The sequence below is a fragment of the Ambystoma mexicanum genome, chromosome 10 (assembly GCF_040938575.1).
Source record: "Ambystoma mexicanum isolate Mex_15411 chromosome 10, UKY_AmexF1_1, whole genome shotgun sequence".
Classification (NCBI taxonomy): domain Eukaryota; kingdom Metazoa; phylum Chordata; class Amphibia; order Caudata; family Ambystomatidae; genus Ambystoma; species Ambystoma mexicanum.
Window position 1 is genome coordinate 1,674,131,223 of NC_090932.1, and position 21,678 is coordinate 1,674,152,900.

The 21,678-nt window shown below is 43.5% G+C and overlaps 1 protein-coding gene across 23 annotated transcripts in view; it reads left to right on the forward strand.

Annotated features, from left to right (window-relative positions):
* The window catches only part of RIMBP2 (RIMS binding protein 2), a 2,252,680-nt gene that overhangs the window by 1,522,568 nt on the left and 708,434 nt on the right, over positions 1-21,678 (forward strand). For 18 of the 23 annotated variants that reach the window (XM_069620091.1, XM_069620095.1, XM_069620096.1 and 15 more), the window contains one exon: positions 21,070-21,090. The exons of the other annotated variants lie outside the window; for them this stretch is intronic. In XM_069620091.1, the coding sequence (XP_069476192.1) occupies positions 21,070-21,090 (21 nt within the window). The remainder of the gene's footprint in view (positions 1-21,069; positions 21,091-21,678) is intronic. 23 annotated transcript variants of the gene reach the window in all.

Here is a 21,678-nt window from a genome sequence, read left to right on the forward strand (position 1 = left end):
ATTATTATGAAAACTACTCACAGTTGTACTGGTAGCACTGGTATTACTACCACTACTAATATTACTACTAATAGTACTACAACTGGCAGTACTGCTTCTAGTTGTACTATTGTGGTAGTAGTGGTGGCAGTTGTTATGCTACTTTCTGTATTGTATTGCGGAACGCCATGTTTCTCGACCACTGGGTTGATGCATTGAAGAAGACCCATCTACAAATTAAAGATTTTCTGACCTGCCATTTAACGACGATCCACCATAGATCAATAGTGGTCATTTATGGCAATAGAAGATTACGCATTGTTTGAATTGGACATGATTAATAATGAAATATGGAGGAAATCCTAGTAAAGCAGCCACAAGTGTAAGCACTTAGGCTTAGGAACACAGGGCACTTTGGCAAGCTTAAATCCAGGTTGTGTCCCCTTGCTGATGTTAAAAGTTCGTAGAAAGAGGAGAGTTGGTACAAAGTTACAACTCACCAATAGTCTTTGAACGCCCTGAGGAAGGCCTGAGTGTTCAGGTCGAAACACGTGTTGGCTACCCTGTAAAGAGACATACACCAACAATTCACGAGTTATCTATGATTTTGAGTGCTATTGTTTATGAAAGGACATTTAATATTGTGTAGCCCTTTTCTATCACACTTGAGTTGATATTGTATCTGTGATGACCTCGGGATGGTGTCATTTGGTGGGACCCCTGCAGGATGATCACCCTCCACCATAATAAAGTAGCTAGATTGAATACATGGTCCTTAGCTCGATGAAGCAATAGCCCTAACTTGTTCACTTGCATTTTATTTTATGTTATTTTATTCTTTAAAGCGCAGAACCAACTCGGTAGCAGTGTAGTGCTGTACAAGATGTGAATAGACAGCGTTGGGGCTGGCATCATTTAACAGCAGTGCAGTACTGTGAGTTACAGTCTGTGCATCCGTTGGGATGAGTCCTCGGTTAGGTAATATTGAAAATACTGGTTTTTGAGAGATTTGCAGAATTAGAGAATTTTAAGTGCATTCGGAGCTGATATCTAGTTCCAGAGGGTGGGTGCATGACAAGAAAAGGATTGTTTCCGGGTTCTCTCTTTGTATATGAATTGTGATTCGACTTGGGTGGCTGATTTGCTGCACGAGGATCGTGTACCACCAGATGTGTGGAGCTTAGCCCCTAGCTACGCTGGTGTGCTACTCAGGACTGCTTTGTAGATGATACACAAACTCTTCAGCAGTAGCCTGGACTGGAGAGGAAGCAAATGTAGCTTATGTAGGACGGGTGATTCAGTAATATTTCTGTGTACCCATAATAAGGCGTGCTACAGCATGGTGGACTTCTGTTAGGGCAGTCAGGTGAGTGGCTGGAAGCCCCGTCATGAGAGAATTCCCCCATGTATGTGCAAGTCCACAATGGTCTGCACTACGGTCAGGAAGTCCTGCGGCGGGATGAAGGGATTGATTTTGCGATGGGTGGAGATTTGGTGCCAGGCTGTTTGGGCCTTCTTGGCTGTGTGTTTCTTGGCGGACAGGCCGCTGTCAATGGTTAAGCCTAAGAGTTGTGGATAAAGTCCTGCTAGGCGCATATCACAGAGCTATTTATGGTCAAGTTGTCGTTCTCTAGCCGGGGAAAATGATGAGGAGGGAATTAAGCCTTGGATGGATTAAGTTTGAGGCAGGCAGTCGAGATCCAGGACTGGATAATTAAGAAAATCCTCTGCTCTTGGTGTGCACAATTAGAATCTTGGAAGAATGTCACAAATTAAACATAATAGGTTTCTTACAAATTCATTTGCTAACTATCACCAAATGTGTTTAATTGGGCCATTTTTCCAAAAGTCCATAAATGCTTGAAATCACCTTTTTAACAGATTGCAGCTAATAGCGACTTATTCTGGCTTGTGCCAACATCTACCTACTGGTGCACATGCAAATGTTTCGCATTGTGTAGGCTTCGTCTAGGCTAAAATCTTGTTTCTATTCAAAACTCACAGAACCAAGCGTACATCGATTCTACTCTCTTGTACATTTGTCACACATAATCCACCTATTTCTAACGTATTCTCTTAAGATCTGGAGTTGTCCCCAAGAATTCTGGGAGTTGTGAGGATTAGCTCTCAAACGTCATTGGTTTTAAACAGTATTATTGGGGCAAAGGAATATGTTCCTCTTCATTCATCACCCAGCTCATGTTTAATAGGCTTCTTAGTTGCCGTATATGGATTTCACTTTTCCTTCTGATGTTCACTCAGATTTCACGATGCTGTGTAAAGTTATAATGCCCATGGCCGCTTAACTCTTGCATCTATATATTGTTCCAGTCTTGCCCCTGCCATTGCAACAAAGTCTTTTTTCACAATGTGGCGTCATTCTGCGTGGTGGCTCCTGGATGATGCCTAGGTAATCGCAGAGACTAATTATGTCCGCTGGACTTTTACACTCATGTATCACTGAGTCTCGGCCACGTATTGGTGGATGACTATATCAGGATCTTTCAAAAATGTTCCCGGAGGCTCCATGTGAAGGTTAAAAAGGATTGGTGAGAGAATGGAGCCTTGTGGGGACTCAGCAAGAAACTAAGAGCTGGGTAGAACGCAATGTGCTCATCTGTATGGCCTGGTGTCTGCCCGAGAGGAATGAGGTAAACCAATTCAGGACAGTACCAGAGAATCCCATGCTGTTGGCGAGAAGCGAGAGTAGGATCCGCTGATCGATGCTGTCAAATGCAACGAGAGGTCAAGGAGGACAAATACGAAAGAGTCGCCCTTATCCATGATTTGTGTTATAATCAAAGGTATCTGGTGCCACAGATACATTCCATAAGTTAATTTATTTAAGTTACATCCAGTAAGTCCGGTAGATAAGAGGAGGGCCCTGTGAGACACCTGAGGATGTTCTCACTCCTAATCCTCTTTGCTCATCTACGCAGGTGGCCAGAGAACGGTCACTGCTATTGAATCCTGACCTTGGGGGTGGACAATTGAGGGTATCCTTATCCTTGGGAAGAGGGAGTGAGGTTATCCCCTTTATCCTCTTGACAACCAGCCTTACCCTCCCCCAACCTATAAGGTATTCCCCCCTATTTTCACGACTTTGGTACTGGGACGAAGAAGATAATGAGAGGTCAGGCACATCCTTGTAATGAGAGCCAGAGCCTGGAAGCATTTAATGAACACCTCCAGCCCATCACTGGACCACAGGTGTATAAGAGGTGGAATGCTGTGGAGAATGCCAGGAAAGAGAAAGACAGAGCTGAAGCAGCTGTGCGGGCGCAAGAGAGGCTGAGACCCCGAAATGCCACCGAAATCCTGGGAGTCCTGCTGGAGTGATGGTGCAGGACGGAGAGCCCACGGAAGGAAAGGCAGACAGCAGGGACTGCCGAAGAGCAAAGGCAGCGCTGCGTACGAGAGCCGGAGTGCACTGACCAAGGCATCCTGGACCCAGGCTTTTCCGCAAAGGGGGAGAAGCTGCTGTGAGGAGCTGCAGAGTCCGGGTACGTGTCTGGGATGCTGAAAGATACCGGGCTGCTCCAAAAGACCGTACATGTAATAGCAGTCCAAGTAAAGAAGCGAAGTTGTCTTTATTGAATACCGAAATTAATAAAAGCAACAAAGTTGCGTCCATTGAATACTGAAGTGAATGGAATCAAGCAAAACTGCCTTAATTCAATACCGAATTGAAAGAATCAAGCAACGTTGTGTTTGGTAAAAACCAAATTGAATGAAACAATCAACGCAGCATTTTTGAAATTACTGAATCAAATGAACTAAGCTAAGATGCATTTATTGAACACTGAATGAGAGGAAATAAGCTAAAAGGCACACATTGAATATTGAACTGAATGAAATAAGTAAAACATACATCTTGTTAAAACTATTGCACAATTAACTGAAATCCAATAGAAAGTTAAGGCGAATTAAAGATTGTGAGTGCAAAGTTGAAGTCAAGGTTGAAGAACCACTGATATGAAAGTCAAGGAACTGTATTTGAGAAACTACTTGTTAGACTGAATATTGAACTACTCAAGGCGACCTGGAAGTTTCTGGTTGTGTGACCTGTAATGGGTGGATTGTGTGGTCTAAAACTGCGCCAAGACCAGAGAACCCCTTTATGCGAACAAGGGAGTTTCCTGTTGTGGAGGAAATATATATGAACAATTGGTCAAGGCGATCCCAAACAGAACCACAGTAAAAAATGCACAGACCATTCAGTACTCTTTTTTAACATAAAATGTCATTTTTTTGTATTTTTTCAAATAAATTCTTAGACATGACATACCGTGAAACCATATATAGTGAACCTTCCACATTCAAAACAAAGAAATAAGCAGTTACTATCATAGGTACATTTTTCAATCATGTGGTGATGTTTTACATATACCTCCTTGTCTTCTTAGACAAGGTTACAGTGAAACAATACAGACTTAAACAAGGGATGTTTTTTGTCACTTTGGCATACAACAAAGAAGGGTCAACACAATAGTGTTTCGGCCTATAGCATTTGGAGTAGCTCCAATCCAACAGCCTTCATCAGGACGTAAATTGTGCTGAAGGTTCCTCACTGCCTGTGGTATTAATCTACAGTAAATGAAAAAATGTATTTCAGTGCTCTGTTATCGGGACAAGAATAAAAATAAGCTCTATAAGTAGCTAAAGGTCCAAACTTTAGACAGGATTGGAAACTCACTTACCGTGGTGTAAACACATTGCATGGGAAGTTGATGCCACCAAGAAGGTGGTGTCTCAAAAACACACAACCTTCATGTGCGAAGATGTGACACAGTGAATGTTCGCCTGTGAATAAGTGCACATGGCAGGTAAGTAATAGAGAATGACCTGATTCAGTCAGTGCTTTGAATAAAACTGTATTGTACCCCTTTACAGTAAGGGTTGTAATAAAGAAAAACCTTCTTACCCTGTAACAGCCAGGAACATGTCCTAGGGTATGGTCCCAGCGCGGGTTAGTGGTACAGCAGAGTTAATGTGCCCCTGTAGATGGAAGGACAAGGCAATAACAACCAACAATGGCCGCCATGGTCAAAATGTCTGTGTTTTCGGGTATCTAACAGGGCTGAATTATCTTACCCTGAATAACCGGAGGTGGATGAGCGATCAATCCGTCCTCTGCGTGGGTGGAAAATTCTTTGTTGCGGCGGCATCTGTAGCTGCATCGTGGCTAGTCTACCAGGAAAGGAAAACACGAGATAGACTGTGTTTTCATTCAATTTCAGTAAACCTATGATAGAAGATGCCGGGTTGACATGTGCCAGCCAATCTTGCAAATTTCCAGGAGCAACTTTGTGGATATTACCTCCGTATGAATGAACAACTGTGTGCAGTTACGCGGCGCTGCAGTGTCCGTGTGGGTTTCAGCACTGGAATGTAGATTTACTTCTATTGCTCCAGAGTCCGTTGCTATGGTGATCGCCCGATTCCCATTTACCATAGGTGCGCGGAGCAGGGATGAAAAGGCCTGCCATCTTGGAAGGGACTAGTAATGTCCTAATATAGTGAAGTCCTGCACTGGTGCTATCACTGCCCAAATATCAATTGGAGTATTTAGAAATGAATCGAGGACAATGTGTTTCAATATATTATGGTTATGCATCACTCAGACTTAATTATTGATGTAGACCGTTGTGTCCCTAAAGTCGTAACATAATAGCCATATTTGATTAATGAATGAAGTACAAGAATGTGCTGTGCCAAAGATGTGGTATTTGCACCACAATCAGAGTGTTTGGCAGACTGCAGTGTTCGGGCATGTAGCTATATACGATCTCAAGATTGTGTATCGCTAATTGTGCGTGTGCATGAGCCTATTTTACACTGGGTGCATCTCGATAATGAGTTATGTAAGACCATTGTCTGGATGCATGGTTGCACGTATCCTTAAAGTAGTGGGCCTCACAGAAATGTAAAGGATATTGCATTCCTATGGTGGACATTGCTTTCCTTTGGTGGACCTTATGGTATTACAGCATTCGAAGTAAAAATAATGAGCATTTGTGGTGCAAGATTCAAGGTTCAAATTGCAGATGGCATACATGGTATACAGAAATAAGGCTCATCGTACTTCCATTGGAGGAAAGAAAAGAACCCACATTATCTATTAAGTAAGCCATTCCACTCAATTGCCACATTGAGTCTATGGCGAACACTGTCCAATTTGTAGATCCATCTTTGCCAAGATCTTTTAGGCGTTTGTCAGAGTCCCCTCCTCTCATATTGGGGCTGATTATTTGTAGCACAAACTAAAATATGTCCTTATCTGTGTGTTGTAGATTCTTATAATAGTCTACCAATGGTTTGTCTGTAACCAAATTTTGGATGCAAGACCGATGCTCTGAAATTCTTTGTTTTACAGGTGTGGTTGGTTTTCCGACATAGATTAAATTGCATGGACATTGAATGATGTAGACAACCAATTTACTGTTGGAATGTGTGTGTGTGTGTTCAAATTCCAATGGATACTGCCATGATCAAATGTACATTTTTGGTTGTAAATTTGCACTGTACACATTTCCCACACTTGTAGTGGCCATTGACTGGAGGAAGGTTCCATGCTCTTTCTATGGTAGCCTGTGGTCTCATTTCTCTGTACCAGATATTCTCTCAAGTTTGTGTTTTTCTTGAAAGCAAACTGTGTTTTCTTTTCAAGGGTGGCAGTATTCTTAATGAGATGCCCGTGTTAATTAATGGTCCTTTTTAAGATATTGCTGATGGGACTGTAAGGAGTGACACATACCAATTGTTTCCGATCCTCTTTCAGTTTTCTGGTCAGACACACCTCCCTCGGAGTGTTGGCTGCTCTTTTTTGGGTTTGTTCGATAGTTTTCTTTGGATAACCTCTTTGCAAAAGTCTTTGGTGTAGGCCTTCTGCATGTTTGGTGAAGGTATCTCGCTCCGTGCAGTTCCTGCGAATTCAGAGGAATTGTCCATAAGGTAGATTTTATTTAAGCCAATCGTGTGAAAACTTTCGAAATGTAGCAGACTGTTGTGTTCAGTAGTTTTACGGCACAGTTCTGTTTTCAAAGTATCGCTGCTTTGTAGATATGGAGATGCAGGAAATCTATTGCATCATTGTCCATGCCACGGTGAACTTGATGTTAGTGTCCCGTTGGTTAAGCCATGTTAGAAAAGCTTGTAGTGGTTCTTCTGTGCCCATCCAGATTAAAAGGACATCGTCGATGTAACGGTTCCAAATTTGGACCCATGATTTATATGGGTTAACGTCTGTATAGATATGTTTGGTTTCATAATCTGCCATGAACAGATTTGCTACATCCGAAGCAAAAGCAGCTCCCATGCTTACTCCTTTGGTCTGTTTAAACCACCTTTTTTTAACAGAAATGAGTTCTCTGTCATAGCGAGCCCACTGCATTCCAGAATGAATGGAATGGGTACGGTGCTGACATCTGATCTTTCATCAAGTACCTGGTGCAGCACTTGCAAAATTCCATTTAAGGGATGGAGGTGTAAAGCGCTTCTATGTCCATGTTCACCAGTATACATGACTGACCAACATTAACTGTCTCTAGGATGTTCAGGGCCTGTGTGGTGTCTTTAATGGACGATTCAATCTGTGTAACAAATGGTTTTAGAAAAAGGTTAGTTTACTTTGATAATGGCTCCAGTAGTGAATCACAGGCTGACACTATCGGTCGTACAGGAGGTCTTTTGGGATACTTAAGTATCTTCGGTAATATATACAGTGCTTGTGTCATGGGGTTGTTCTTATTTAGAAATGTTTTCTCATCTGTGCAGATCCTCCCCTGCTCTTCTGCATGTGTGGTAAGGTCTTTTGTTTCTTCCCTGAGTCTGTTGGTTGATTTATGTCTAGTTTGTGATAGGCTGGAGTGTCTGAGAGAACGCATAAGCATTCTGTTTCGTAGTCCACTGTGTTCAGAATCACGATACTTCTGCTTTGTCTGCTTGTTTAATGGTTATATTCGTATCTCTGCTGAGGATTTTAAGAGAGGTCCTTTCTTCTTCATTGATATTGCCTCTATTGTAATTTTCTTTATTGATAGTTTCCAGAACTTTTTTTGTTACCAGATTTTCAAAGGTGGTGATCTCAGAAGGTATAGTGTGAGGGGGATGTTCAAAATTTGATTTTCTCTTCGAGCCAGAAAGATTGTTTCCACTGCTATGTCTGTCTATATTTTCCCTGTCACCCTGGTGTTCTGTGACATATACCTCAAAATAATATTTCAATCTGATGTTTCTGAAGAATCCTTAAGTTCTGCTAATGTTTCAAAGGGGTTTGCTTTAGTGCCAGGGACAAAAGAGAGACCTTTACTGAGCAGTTGTGCTTCAGTGTCGGTAAGTGTCCCTCACCACCTTCCGCAAAACACTGAAAACTACCCTCTTCACATAAGGACCGACACATCAGCAGGAATACTTATCATTTATGTTTGTAATATACGCCCAAATGCAATATTTGTAACAGCAGTATGACTTCTTGTACTACTCATAATGTGTCAACAATCGCTATCATGTGTACCATGTAACTAAGTTATTGCAAGTAACAGCGCCTCAATGCCCCCGGGCTGCTTGCGCGCTATATAAATTTAAATAAATAAATAAAATAAATAAAAAAAAATTGGAATGCTTTCTTGGTTCATTGATTTGAGTACCACTGTCGAGTTCTCATTCTCTGTCCTGGCTGCTGTCCTTGTCCTTTGATGCACCCCCTTTGGCACCCTCTTTGAAAAATCTGTTGCTCTGCAGGTGGTCCAGGGAAAGGTCCCCTGTGCACTGTATGCCTTGGTCACTGTCACTTGATGATCCTGATGCAGCAAAGAAAGTCACAAACTGTTGCGTCTCATGTTACCTCCTTTTTGTTGCTGTTGTTCAGTGTAGAAGTCTTCTCTTAAATATGGGTATGTTCGTTCTTCCTTGTAAGTTGACAAAAATATGTCAGCTTCGATACTTTGTCTATCGTAATTTGTTTGAATATGCGTATTTCTTCTTCCAGAAGTTCCAATTTTTTCTTCGCATCTTTGATGGTCATCTTTTCGACTAATTGGTTTTCCAGATTTGCCAGTTGTTGTCCTTGCATCTTAAATTCCTTTTCTGCCGTGTCTATCACAAGGATTAGCCAATCCCTGCTACATTTGTTGCCGACCCCACTGAAGTTCAATTTAAATGTTGGATTGCCAATGAAGATCCTAGGGATATGTTTTACTTGTAATCCTTCAGGATGATGCCGGGCTTTAGATGGTCAAGCATGAACTTGCCATGCTTTGCTGTTCTGATTATTTTTTTTTTGGTTAATAATATCCAGTACATTTTATGTCAAACCTTTGGTTATTAATTCTTGGTCTGCACCAAGCGTTGTAGGAGCCCCCATCAATAATAGTGATGTTGCTTCTTCTAATGGCAATGATAGTCATTTGTGTACTGCTGTTAATAGTTATGTTGTTTCTAGTACTACTGGCAATGCTACTTTTTCTACTACTGCTGGTAATAGTGATGTTGCTTCTGCTACTGCCGGCAATGATAGTCATTCTACTACTGCTGGTAATAGCGATGTTGCTGCTGCTACTACTGCTGGCAATGATAGTTATTCTACTACTGCTGGTAATAGTGATGTTGCTACTACTACAGCTGGCAATGATAGTCATTCTACTACTGCTGGTAACAGTGATGTTGCTGCTGCTACTTCTGGCAATGATAGTAATTCTACTACTGCTGGTAACAGTGATGTTGCTTCTGCTACTGCTGGCAATGACAGTCATTCTACTACTGCTGGTAACAGTGATGTTGCTTCTGCTTCTGCTGGCAATGATAGTCATTCTACTACTGCTGGTAACAGTGATGTTGCTTCTGCTACTGCTGGCAATGACAGTCATTCTACTACTGCTGGTAACAGTGATGTTGCTTCTGCTTCTGCTGGCAATGATAGTCATTCTACTACTGCTGGTAATAGTGATGGTGCTTCTGCTACTGCTGGCAATGATAGTCATTCTACTACTGCTGGTAACAGTGATGTTGCTTCTGCTTCTGCTGGCAATGATAGTCATTCTACTACTGCTGGTAACAGTGATGTTGCTTCTGCTTCTGCTGGCAATGATAGTCATTCTACTACTGCTGGTAACAGTGATGGTGCTTCTGCTACTGCTGGCAATGATAGTCATTCTACTACTGCTGGTAATAGTGATGGTGCTTCTGCTACTGCTGGCAATGATAGTCATTCTACTACTGCTGGTAATAGTGATGGTGCTTCTGCTACTGCCGGCAATGATAGTCATTCTACTACTGCTGGTACTAGTGATGTTGCTTCTGCTACTGCCGGCAATGATAGTCATTCTACTACTGCTGGTAATAGTGATGTTGCTTCTGCTGGCAATGATAGTCATTCTACTACTGCTGGTAATAGTGATGTTGCTTCTGCTACTGCTGGCCATGATAGTCATTCTACTACTGCTAGTAACTGTGATGGTGCTTCTGCTACTGCTGGCAATGATAGTCATTCTACTACTGCTGGTAATAGCGATGTTGCTGCTGCTACTACTGCTGGCAATGATAGTTATTCTACTACTGCTGGTAATAGTGATGTTGCTACTACTACAGCTGGCAATGATAGTCATTCTACTACTGCTGGTAATAGTAATTACCATTACTACTGCTACTGGCAATGATAGTCATTCTACTACTGCTGGTAATAGTGATGTGCTCCATCTACTGCTGGCAATGTTAGTCATTATGTTGCTGCTTGTAATAGTGAAGTTGCTAGTACTTCTGGTAGTGCTACTAGCAATACTAGTACTTCTGCTACTGCTGATAATAGGCATGTTGTTATAACTACTGGTAATGATATGTATTCTACTACTGCTGGTAATAGTGATGTTGCTACTACTACTGCTAATGTTAATAATTCTCCTACTGCTGGTAATAGTGATGTTGCTACTACTACTGCTGGCAATGATAGTCCTTCTACTACTGCTGATAATAGTAATTTTCCTACTACTACTAGCAATGATAGTCATTCTACTACTGCTGGTAACAGTGGTGTTGCTTCTACTACTGCTGGAAATGATAGTCATTCTACTACTGCTGGTAACAGTGATGTTGCTTCTACTACAGCTGGCAATGATAGTCATTCTACTTCTGAAGGTAACTGTGATGTTGCTTCTACTACTGCTGGAAATGATAGTCATTCTACTACTGCTGGTAATAGTGATGTTGCTACTACTACTGCTGGCAATGATAGTTATTCCACTACTGCTGGAAATAGTGATGTTGCTGCTGCTACTTCTGGCAATGACAGTCATTCTCCTACTGTTGGTAACAGTGATGTTGCTTCTACTACAGCCGGCAATGATAGTCATTCTACTACTGCTGGTAATAGTGATGTTGCTACTACTACAGCTGGCAATGATAGTCATTCTACTACTGCTGGTAATAGTGATGTTTCTTCTATTACTACTGGCAATGACAGTCATTCTCCTACTGTTGGTAACAGTGATGTTGCTTCTACTACTGCTGGCAATGATAGTCATTCTACTACTGCTGGTAATAATAATTTTCCTACTACTACTACTGGAAATGTTAGTCATTATGTTGCTGCTGGTAATGGTGATGTTGCTTCTTCTACTGCTGGCAATGATAGTCATTCTACTACTGCTGGTAATAGTGATGTTGCTTCTGCGACTGCCGGCAATGATAGTCATTCTACTACTGCTGGTAATAGTGATGTTGCTTCTACTACTGCTGGCAATGACAGTCATTCTCCTACTGCTGGCAATGATAGTCATTCTACTACTGCTGGTAATAATAATTTTCCTACTACTACTACTGGAAATGTTAGTCATTATGTTGCTGCTGGTAATGGTGATGTTGCTTCTTCTACTGCTGGCAATGATAGTCATTCTACTATTGCTGGTAATAGTGATGTTGCTACTACTACTACTACTGGCAATGATAGTCATTCTACTACTGCTGGTATTAGTGATGTTGCTGCTACTACTGCTGGCAATGATAGTCATTCTACTACTGCTGGCAATGATAGTCATTCTACTACTGCTGGTAATAATAATTTTCCTACTACTACTACTGGAAATGTTAGTCATTATGTTGCTGCTGGTAATGGTGATGTTGCTTCTTCTACTGCTGGCAATGATAGTCATTCTACTATTGCTGGTAATAGTGATGTTGCTACTACTACTGGCAATGATAGTCATTCTACTACTGCTGGTATTAGTGATGTTGCTGCTACTACTGCTGGCAATGATAGTCATTCGACTACTGCTGGTAACAGGGATGTTGCTACTACTACTACTGGCAATGAAACTCATTTGACTGCTGTCAGTAATAGTAATGTTCCTAATTCTACTAATAATAACAATAATAATACTGGCAATGCTAGTTGATATACTACTGCTGGTAGTAGTGATGTTTCTACTACCAGTGACAATGATAGCCACTCTACTACTGCTGATAACAGTGATGTTGCTACTACTACTGGAAATGTTAGTCATTATGTTGCTGCTGGTAATAGTGTTGTTCCTACTACTACTGCTGGCAATGATAGTGATTCTACTACTGCTGGTAACAGTGATGTTGCTACTACTACTACTGGCAGTGATAGTCATTGTACTACTGCTGGTAACAGTGATGTTGCTACTACTACTAGTGGCAGTGATAGTCATTCTACTACTGCTGGTAACAGTGATGTTGCTACTACTACTACTGGCAGTGATAGTCATTCTACTACTGCTGGTAACAGTGATGTTGCTACTACTACTACTACTGGCAGTGATAGTCATTCTACTACTGCTGGTAATAGTGATGTTGCTGCTGTTACTACTGCTGGCAATGATAGTCATTCCACTACTTTTGGTAACAGTGATGTTGCTACTACTACTACTAATGTTAATCATTCTATTACTGCTGGTAATAGTGATGTTGCTACTACTACTACTGGCAATGATAGTAATTCTACTACTGCTGGTAACAGTGATGTTGCTACTACTACTACTGGCAGTGATAGTCATTCTACTACTGCTGGTAATAGTGATGTTGCTGCTGCTACTACTGCTGGCAATGATAGTCATTCCACTACTTTTGGTAACAGTGATGTTGCTACTACTACTGCTAATGTTAATCATTCTATTACTGCTGGTAATAGTGATGTTGCTACTACTACTACTGGCAATGATAGTCATTCTACTACTGCTGGTAATAGTGATGTTGCTACTACTACTGCTAATGTTAATCATTCTATTACTGCTGGTAACAGTGATGTTGCTACTACTACTACTGGCAGTGATAGTCATTCTACTACTGCTGGTAACAGTGATGTTGCTACTACTACTACTGGCAGTGATACTCATTCTACTACTGCTGGTAACAGTGATGTTGCTACTACTACTACTGGCAGTGATAGTCATTCTACTACTGCTGGTAATAGTGATGTTGCTGCTGCTACTACTGCTGGCAATGATAGTCATTCCACTACTTTTGGTAACAGTGATGTTGCTACTACTACTGCTAATGTTAATCATTCTATTACTGCTGGTAATAGTGATGTTGCTACTACTACTACTGGCAATGATAGTCATTCTACTACTGCTGGTAACAGTGATTTTGCTACTACTACTACTGGCAATGATAGTCATTCTACTACTGCTGGTAATAGTGATGTTGCTGCTGCTACTACTGCTGGCAATGATAGTCATTCCACTACTTTTGGTAACAGTGATGTTGCTACTACTACTGCTAATGTTAATCATTCTATTACTGCTGGTAATAGTGATGTTGCTACTACTACTACTGGCAATGATAGTCATTCTACTACTGCTGGTAATAGTGATGTTGCTACTACTACTGCTAATGTTAATCATTCTATTACTGCTGGTAATAGTGATGTTGCTACTACTACTACTGGCAATGATAGTCATTCTACTACTGCTGGTAACAGTGATGTTGCTACTACTACTGGAAATGTTAGTCATTATGTTGCTGCTGGTAATAGTGATGTTGCTTCTTCTACAGCTGGCAATGATAGTCATTCTACTACTGCCGGTAACAGTGATGTTGCTACTACTACTGCTGGCAATGATAGTCATTCTACTACTGCTGGTAATAGTGATGCTGCTACTACTACTGCTGGCAATGATAGTCATCCTACTACTGCTGGTAATAGTGATGTTGCTTCTATTACTACTGGCAATGACGGTCATTCTCCTACTGTTGGTAACAGCGATGTTGCTTCTACTACAGCCGGCAATGATAGTCATTCTACTACTGCTGGTAATAGTGATGTTGCTTCTACTACAGCTGGCAATGTTAGTCATTCTACTACTGCTGGTAATAGTCATGTTGCTGCTACTAGTGCTGGCAATGATAGTCATTCTGCTACTGCTGGAAATAGTGATGTTGCTGCTGCTGCTACTTCTGGCAATGACAGTCATTCTACTACTGCTGGTAATAGTGATGTTGCTGCTATTACTGCTGGCAATGATAGTCATTCTACTACTGCTGGTAATAGTGATGTTGCTGCTGCTACTGCTGGTAATAGTGATGTTGCTGCTGCTACTGCTGGCAATGATAGTCATTCTACTACTGCTGGTAATAGTGATGTTGCTGCTGCTACTGCTGGCAATGATAGTCATTCTACTACTGCTGGTAATAGTGATGTTGCTGCTGCTACTGCTGGTAATAGTGATGTTGCTGCTGCTACTGCTGGCAATGATAGTCATTCTACTACTGCTGGTAATAGTGATGTTGCTGCTGCTACTGCCGGTAATAGAGATGTTGCTGCTGCTACTGATGGCAATGATAGTCATTCTGCTACTGCTGGAAATAGTGATGTTGCTGCTGCTACTGCTGGTAATAGTGATGTTGCTGCTGCTACTGCTGGCAATGATAGTCATTCTACTACTGCTGGTAATAGTGATGTTGCTGCTGCTACTGCTGGTAATAGTGATGTTGCTGCTGCTACTGCTGGTAATAGTGATGTTGCTGCTGCTGGCAATGATAGTCATTCTACTACTGCTGGTAATAGTGATGTTGCTGCTGCTACTGCTGGTAATAGTGATGTTGCTGCTGCTACTGCTGGCAATGATAGTCATTCTACTACTGCTGGTAATAGTGATGTTGCTGCTGCTACTGCCGGTAATAGAGATGTTGCTGCTGCTACTGATGGCAATGATAGTCATTCTGCTACTGCTGGAAATAGTGATGTTGCTGCTGCTACTGCCGGTAATAGTGATGTTGCTGCTGCTACTGCTGGCAATGATAGTCATTCTACTACTGCTGGTAATAGTGATGTTGCTGCTGCTACTGCTGGTAATAGTGATGTTGCTGCTGCTACTGCTGGCAATGATAGTCATTCTACTACTGCTGGTAATAGTGATGTTGCTCCTTCTACTACTGGAAATGATAGTCATTCTACTAATGCTGGAAATAGTGATGTTGCTGCTGCTACTGCTGGCAATGATAGTCATTCTACTACTGCTGGTAATAGTGATGTTGCTGCTGCTCCTGCTGGCAGTGATAGTCATCCTACTACTGCTGGTAATAGTGATGTTGCTGCTGCTACTGCTGGCAGTGATAGTCATCCTACTACTGCTTGTAATAGTGATGTTGCTCCTTCTACTACTGGAAATGATAGTCATTCTACTACTGCTGGTAATAGTGATGTTGCTGCTGCTACCGCTGGCAGTGATAGTCATCCTACTACTGCTGGTAATAGTAATGTTGCTGCTACTACTACTGGCAATGATAGTCATTCTACTAATGCTGGTAATAGTAATGTTGCTGCTACTACTACTGGCAATGATAGTCATTCTACTAATGCTGGTAATAGTGATGTTGCTTCTACTACAGCTGGCAATGATAGGCATTCTACTACTGCTGGTAATAGTGATGTTCCTGCTACTGCTGGCAATGATAGTAATTCTACTACTGCTGGTAACAGTGATGTTGCTTCTGCTACTGCTGGCAATGATAGTCATTCTACTACTGCTGGTAACAGTGATGTTGCTTCTGCTTCTGCTGGCAATGATAGTCATTCTACTACTGCTGGTAACAGTGATGTTGCTTCTGCTACTGCTGGCAATGATAGTCATTCTACTACTGCTGGTAACAGTGATGGTGCTTCTGCTACTGCTGGCAATGATAGTCATTCTACTACTGCTGGTAACAGTGATGTTGCTTCTGCTACTGCTGGCAATGATAGTCATTCTACTACTGCTGGTAACAGTGATGTTGCTTCTGCTACTGCTGGCAATGATAGTCATTCTACTACTGCTGGTAATAGTGATGTTGCTTCTGCTACTGCCGGCAATGATAGTCATTCTACTACTGCTGGTAATAGTGATGTTGCTTCTGCTACTGCTGGCAATGATAGTCATTCTACTACTGCTGGTACTAGTGATGTTGCTTCTGCTACTGCTGGCAATGATAGTCATTCTACTACTGCTGGTACTAGTGATGTTGCTACTACTTCTACTAGTACCACTAGCAATACCAGTCCTTCTGTTACTGCTGATAATAGGCATGTTGGTATTACTACTGGCAATGATATTTATTCTAATACATCTGGTAACAGTGATGTTGCTTCTGCTACTGCTGGCAATGACAGTCATTCTACTACTGCTGGTAACAGTGATGTTGCTTCTGCTTCTGCTGGCAATGATAGTCATTCTACTACTGCTGGTAATAGTGATGTTGCTTCTGCTACTGCTGGCAATGATAGTCATTCTACTACTGCTGGTAACAGTGATGTTGCTTCTGCTTCTGCTGGCAATGATAGTCATTCTACTACTGCTGGTAACAGTGATGTTGCTTCTGCTACTGCTGGCAATGACAGTCATTCTACTACTGCTGGTAACAGTGATGTTGCTTCTGCTGGCAATGATAGTCATTCTACTACTGCTGGTAACAGTGATGTTGCTTCTGCTTCTGCTGGCAATGATAGTCATTCTACTACTGCTGGTAACAGTGATGTTGCTTCTGCTACTGCTGGCAATGATAGTCATTCTACTACTGCTGGTAACAGTGATGGTGCTTCTGCTACTGCTGGCAATGATAGTCATTCTACTACTGCTGGTAACAGTGATGGTGCTTCTGCTACTGCTGGCAATGATAGTCATTCTACTATTGCTGGTAACAGTGATGTTGCTTCTGCTACTGCTGGCAATGATAGTCATTCTACTACTGCTGGTAATAGTGATGGTGCTTCTGCTACTGCTGGCAATGATAGTCATTCTACTACTGCTGGTAACAGTGATGTTGCTTCTGCTTCTGCTGGCAATGATAGTCATTCTCCTACTGCTGGTAACAGTGATGTTGCTTCTGCTACTGCTGGCAATGATAGTCATTCTACTACTGCTGTTAACAGTGATGGTGCTTCTGCTACTGCTGGCAATGATAGTCATTCTACTACTGCTGGTACTAGTGATGTTGCTACTACTTCTACTAGTACCACTAGCAATACCAGTCCTTCTGTTACTGCTGATAATAGGCATGTTGGTATTACTACTGGCAATGATATTTATTCTAATACTGCTGGTAATAATGATGTTGCTTCTACTGCATTACAGGTAAATGTATCCATTAGTTTGTGCTTTGCATTTTCTTTCTTGTACTGTTGGGATAGAGTGTTCGGATGCTTACTTCTTTGCTTGAAACCAGTATATCCCACCGCCACGCATTGCTGATGATAGAATCATGTGTGGGTGACGCTGTATACCCATCAAGCCTGCAAACAATGATGCCAAGATGGGGTTCCAAATGTATCGTTTATAACTTGGAGAAAACCACTGGCCAACTAGTCCAGAACTTCAACCACTGAACTTTAAAAGGTGTTGATTAAAAATGTAACTGACTGCCTTGGTTCTGGAAAATTGTTTCCCCTTTTCTTTGTCTCTCTTAAATTGCAGTTGTGAGTTGAATATTTCCTCCTTTGCAAAATTAAAGTGTCAATTTGTATCACTAGTATTCCTATGGTGCCATGTTGTCTGTCCTCCCAGCCATGTTGTCTTTGCGCCTACTCATCCGCGAGGTCCTAGTGCTCTCTGTGTTACTCATCCGCGAGGCCCTAGTGCCATCTGTGTTACTCATCCGCGAGGCCCTGGTGCCATCTGTGTTACTCACTCGCGAGTTCCTAGTGCTCTCTGTGTTACTCATCCGCGTGGTCCTAGTGCTCTCTGTGTTACTCATCCGCGAGGCCCTAGTGCCATCTGTGTTACTCATCCGCGAGGCCCTAGTGCCATCTGTGTTACTCACTCGCGAGTTCCTAGTGCTCTCTGTGTTACTCATCCGCGTGGTCCTAGTGCTCTCTGTGTTACTCATCCGCGAGGCCCTAGTGCCATCTGTGTTACTCATCCGCGAGGCCCTAGTGCCATCTGTGTTACTCACCTGTGAGGTCCTAGTGCTCTCTGTGTTACTCATCCGCGAGGCCCTAGTGCCATCTGTGTTACTCATCCGCGAGGCCCTAGTGCCATCTGTGTTACTCACTCGCGAGTTCCTAGTGCTCTCTGTGTTACTCACCTGTGAGGTCCTAGTGCTCTCTGTGTTATTCACCCGCGAGGCCCTAGTGCCATCTGTGTTACTCACTCGCGAGTTCCTAGTGCTCTCTGTGTTACTCACCTGTGAGGTCCTAGTGCTCTCTGTGTTACTCACCCGCGAGGTCCTAGGTTTCTGTGTTACTCACTCGCGAGGTCCTAGTGCCATCTGTGTTACTCATCCGCGTGGTCCTAGTGCTCTCTGTGTTACTCATCCGCGAGGCCCTAGTGCAATCTGTGTTACTCATCCGCGAGGCCCTAGTGCCATCTGTGTTACTCACTCGCGAGTTCCTAGTGCTCTCTGTGTTACTCACCTGTGAGGTCCTAGTGCTCTCTGTGTTACTCACCCGCGAGGTCCTAGTGCCATCTGTTTTACTCACTCGCGAGTTCCTAGTGCTCTCTGTGTTACTCACCTGTGAGGTCCTAGTGCTCTCTGTGTTACTCACCCGCGAGGTCCTAGGGCTCTCTGTGTTACTCACTCGCGAGGTCCTCGTGATCTCTGTGTTACTCACCTGCGAGGTCCTAGCGCTCTCCGTGTTACTCACTCGTGGTCCTGGGCTCTTGCTCACCTGTGCTATCACAGAACTGTCAGTCTCCCCTGTATGGTCCCAGGGCTGCCTCTCTCGCCTGTGTGATTGTAATGCTATATGTCTCTCTCACCCATATGGACATATTACAGCCATGCCTCATGTGTGCTTCTAGTGTGGTCTCTCTCTCTCTCTTGCTTATGTGATGTAAGGACTGCCTCTGTCTCCCATCTCATCACAGTGCTTTCTCTCCTGCCCATATGCCACTAGTGCTATTACTCCCAGTCGTCCTAGCGCGTATTCACTCCCCCATGAGGTCTTAGGTCTGTTCCTTTCTTGAGCTTTCGTCCAGGTGAAACTACTGCTGTCTTTCTCTATCACCCATGTGGTTCCAGCTTTGCATCTCCTACATGCGGTCCAAGCGCTTCGGTCTCACCTGTGTGATCCTGGTGCTGTCTCTCTCTCTCACCCATGTGGTTCTAGCTTGGCATCTCCTACATGTGCGGCCCAAGCGCTTCGGTCTCACCTGTGTGATCCTGGTGCTGTCTGTCTCACTCACCAATGTGGTTCTAGCTTGGCATCTCCTACATGGTCGGTCCACATGCTTCGGTCTCACCTGTGTGATCCTGGTGCTGTCTATCTCATCCGTGTGGGTTTAGCTTGGCCTCTCCTACATGTGCTGTTCAAGCGCGTCGGTCTCACCTGTGGGATCCTGGTGCTGTCTGTCTCTCTCACTTATGTGGTTCTAGCTTGGCATCTCCTACATGTGTGGTCCAAGCGCATCCGTCTCACCTGCGTGGTCCTGGTGCTGCCTCTCTCACCCATGTAGTTCCAGCTTTGCATCTCCTACATGCGGTCCAAGCGCTTCGGTCTCACCTGTGTGATCCTGGTGCTGTCTCTCTCTCTCACCCATGTGGTTCTAGCTTGGCATCTCCTACATGTGCGGCCCAAGCGCTTCGGTCTCACCTGTGTGATCCTGGTGCTGTCTGTCTCACTCACCCATGTGGTTCTAGCTTGGCATCTCCTACATGTGCGGTCCACATGCTTCGGTCTCACCTGTGTGATCCTGGTGCTGTCTATCTCACCCGTGTGGGTTTAGCTTGGCCTCTCCTACATGTGCTGTTCAAGCGCGTCGGTCTCACCTGTGGGATCCTGGTGCTGTCTGTCTCTCTCACTTATGTGGTTCTAGCTTGGCATCTCCTATTTGTGTGGTCCAAGCGCATCGGTCTCACCTGCGTGATCCTGGTGCTGCCTCTCTCACCCATGTAGTTCCAGCTTGGCATCTCCTACATGTGCGGCCCAAGCGCTTCGGTCTCACCTGTGTGATCCTGGTGCTGTCTCTCTCTCTCACCCATGTGGTTCTAGCTTGGCATCTCCTACATGTGCGGTCCACATGCTTCGGTCTCACCTGTGTGATCCTGGTGCTGTCTATCTCACCCGTGTGGGTTTAGCTTGGCCTCTCCTACATGTGCTGTTCAAGCGCGTCGGTCTCACCTGTGGGATCCTGGTGCTGTCAGTCTCTCTCACTTATGTGGTTCTAGCTTGGCATCTCCTACATGTGTGGTCCAAGCGCATCGGTCTCACCTGCGTGATCCTGGTGCTGCCTCTCTCACCCATGTAGTTCTAGCTTGGCATCTCCTACAAGTGCGGTCGACATGCTTTGGTCTCACCTGTGTGATCCTGGTGCTGTCTGTCTCTCTCACCCATGTGGTTCTAGCTTGGCATCTCCTACATGTGCGGTCCCACCTGTGTGATCCTGGTGCTGTCTCTCTCACCCATGTGGTTGTAGCTTGGCATCTCCTACGTGTGCGGTCCAAATGCTTCGGTCTCACCTGTGTGATCCTGGTGCTGCCTGTCTCTCCCGTGGGGCCCTAATGCAGTATTTCTTTCACCTATGTTGTTTGCATGAACTGCTTCCGGTAACTGTTTTAATGTGATTTTTTTTTTACAATGTATAACTATATTTGTAAACAGTGTGTTTAATTTTTGCACTTTTGTTGTTTGTGTCTTGTTGCACCTGTTTGCGCTTCCTCCAGAACACCTTGGACAGCATGCAGGTATTTTTTGGATGGGCTCTTCCCGATTTGCATGAATATCCTGTGAGAACCATTGCCAGGAGCAGGCTCTGCGCTGTCATGGAAGGGAGGGACAGGAAGTGCGGGAGGAGCTTGTTCTTAAAGTAACAGCTCCATGCAAACATTTAAACAATGTGTATCTGGTTTTTGGCTCTGGCCATCCTTCGCGGGGCTCTTGCTCTAAATCCAGGCCCTTCTAGTGGGGTGCGCCAATTAATTATTGCACCCCTACTGCTGCCTTTAAATATTACGCCTTCTCTACCCTCTTCTAGTGCATAACCGCTTCAGGGTCAGAGGTTTGCGTAAAAGGCCTTGCCTCGCTGCCTGCAATTTCCATGAGCCCATGGAAACCTCTGCTTAGTAGTAGCAGAGGGCATTCCCCCCACATTCGCTCTCTGAAGGGGTGTCGAAAGCACCCACACGGAGGAAATATATATTAAAGTTTCTAGAACTACCTCTGAATTGTAGTATAAGGGAAGACACATATCTATGTCCCCTTGTGTTCCCCTGAAATAAGGGAGCTAAGAGAAAAGGAAAATTAATCTTATGTGTTTATACAGTGCCTAACGC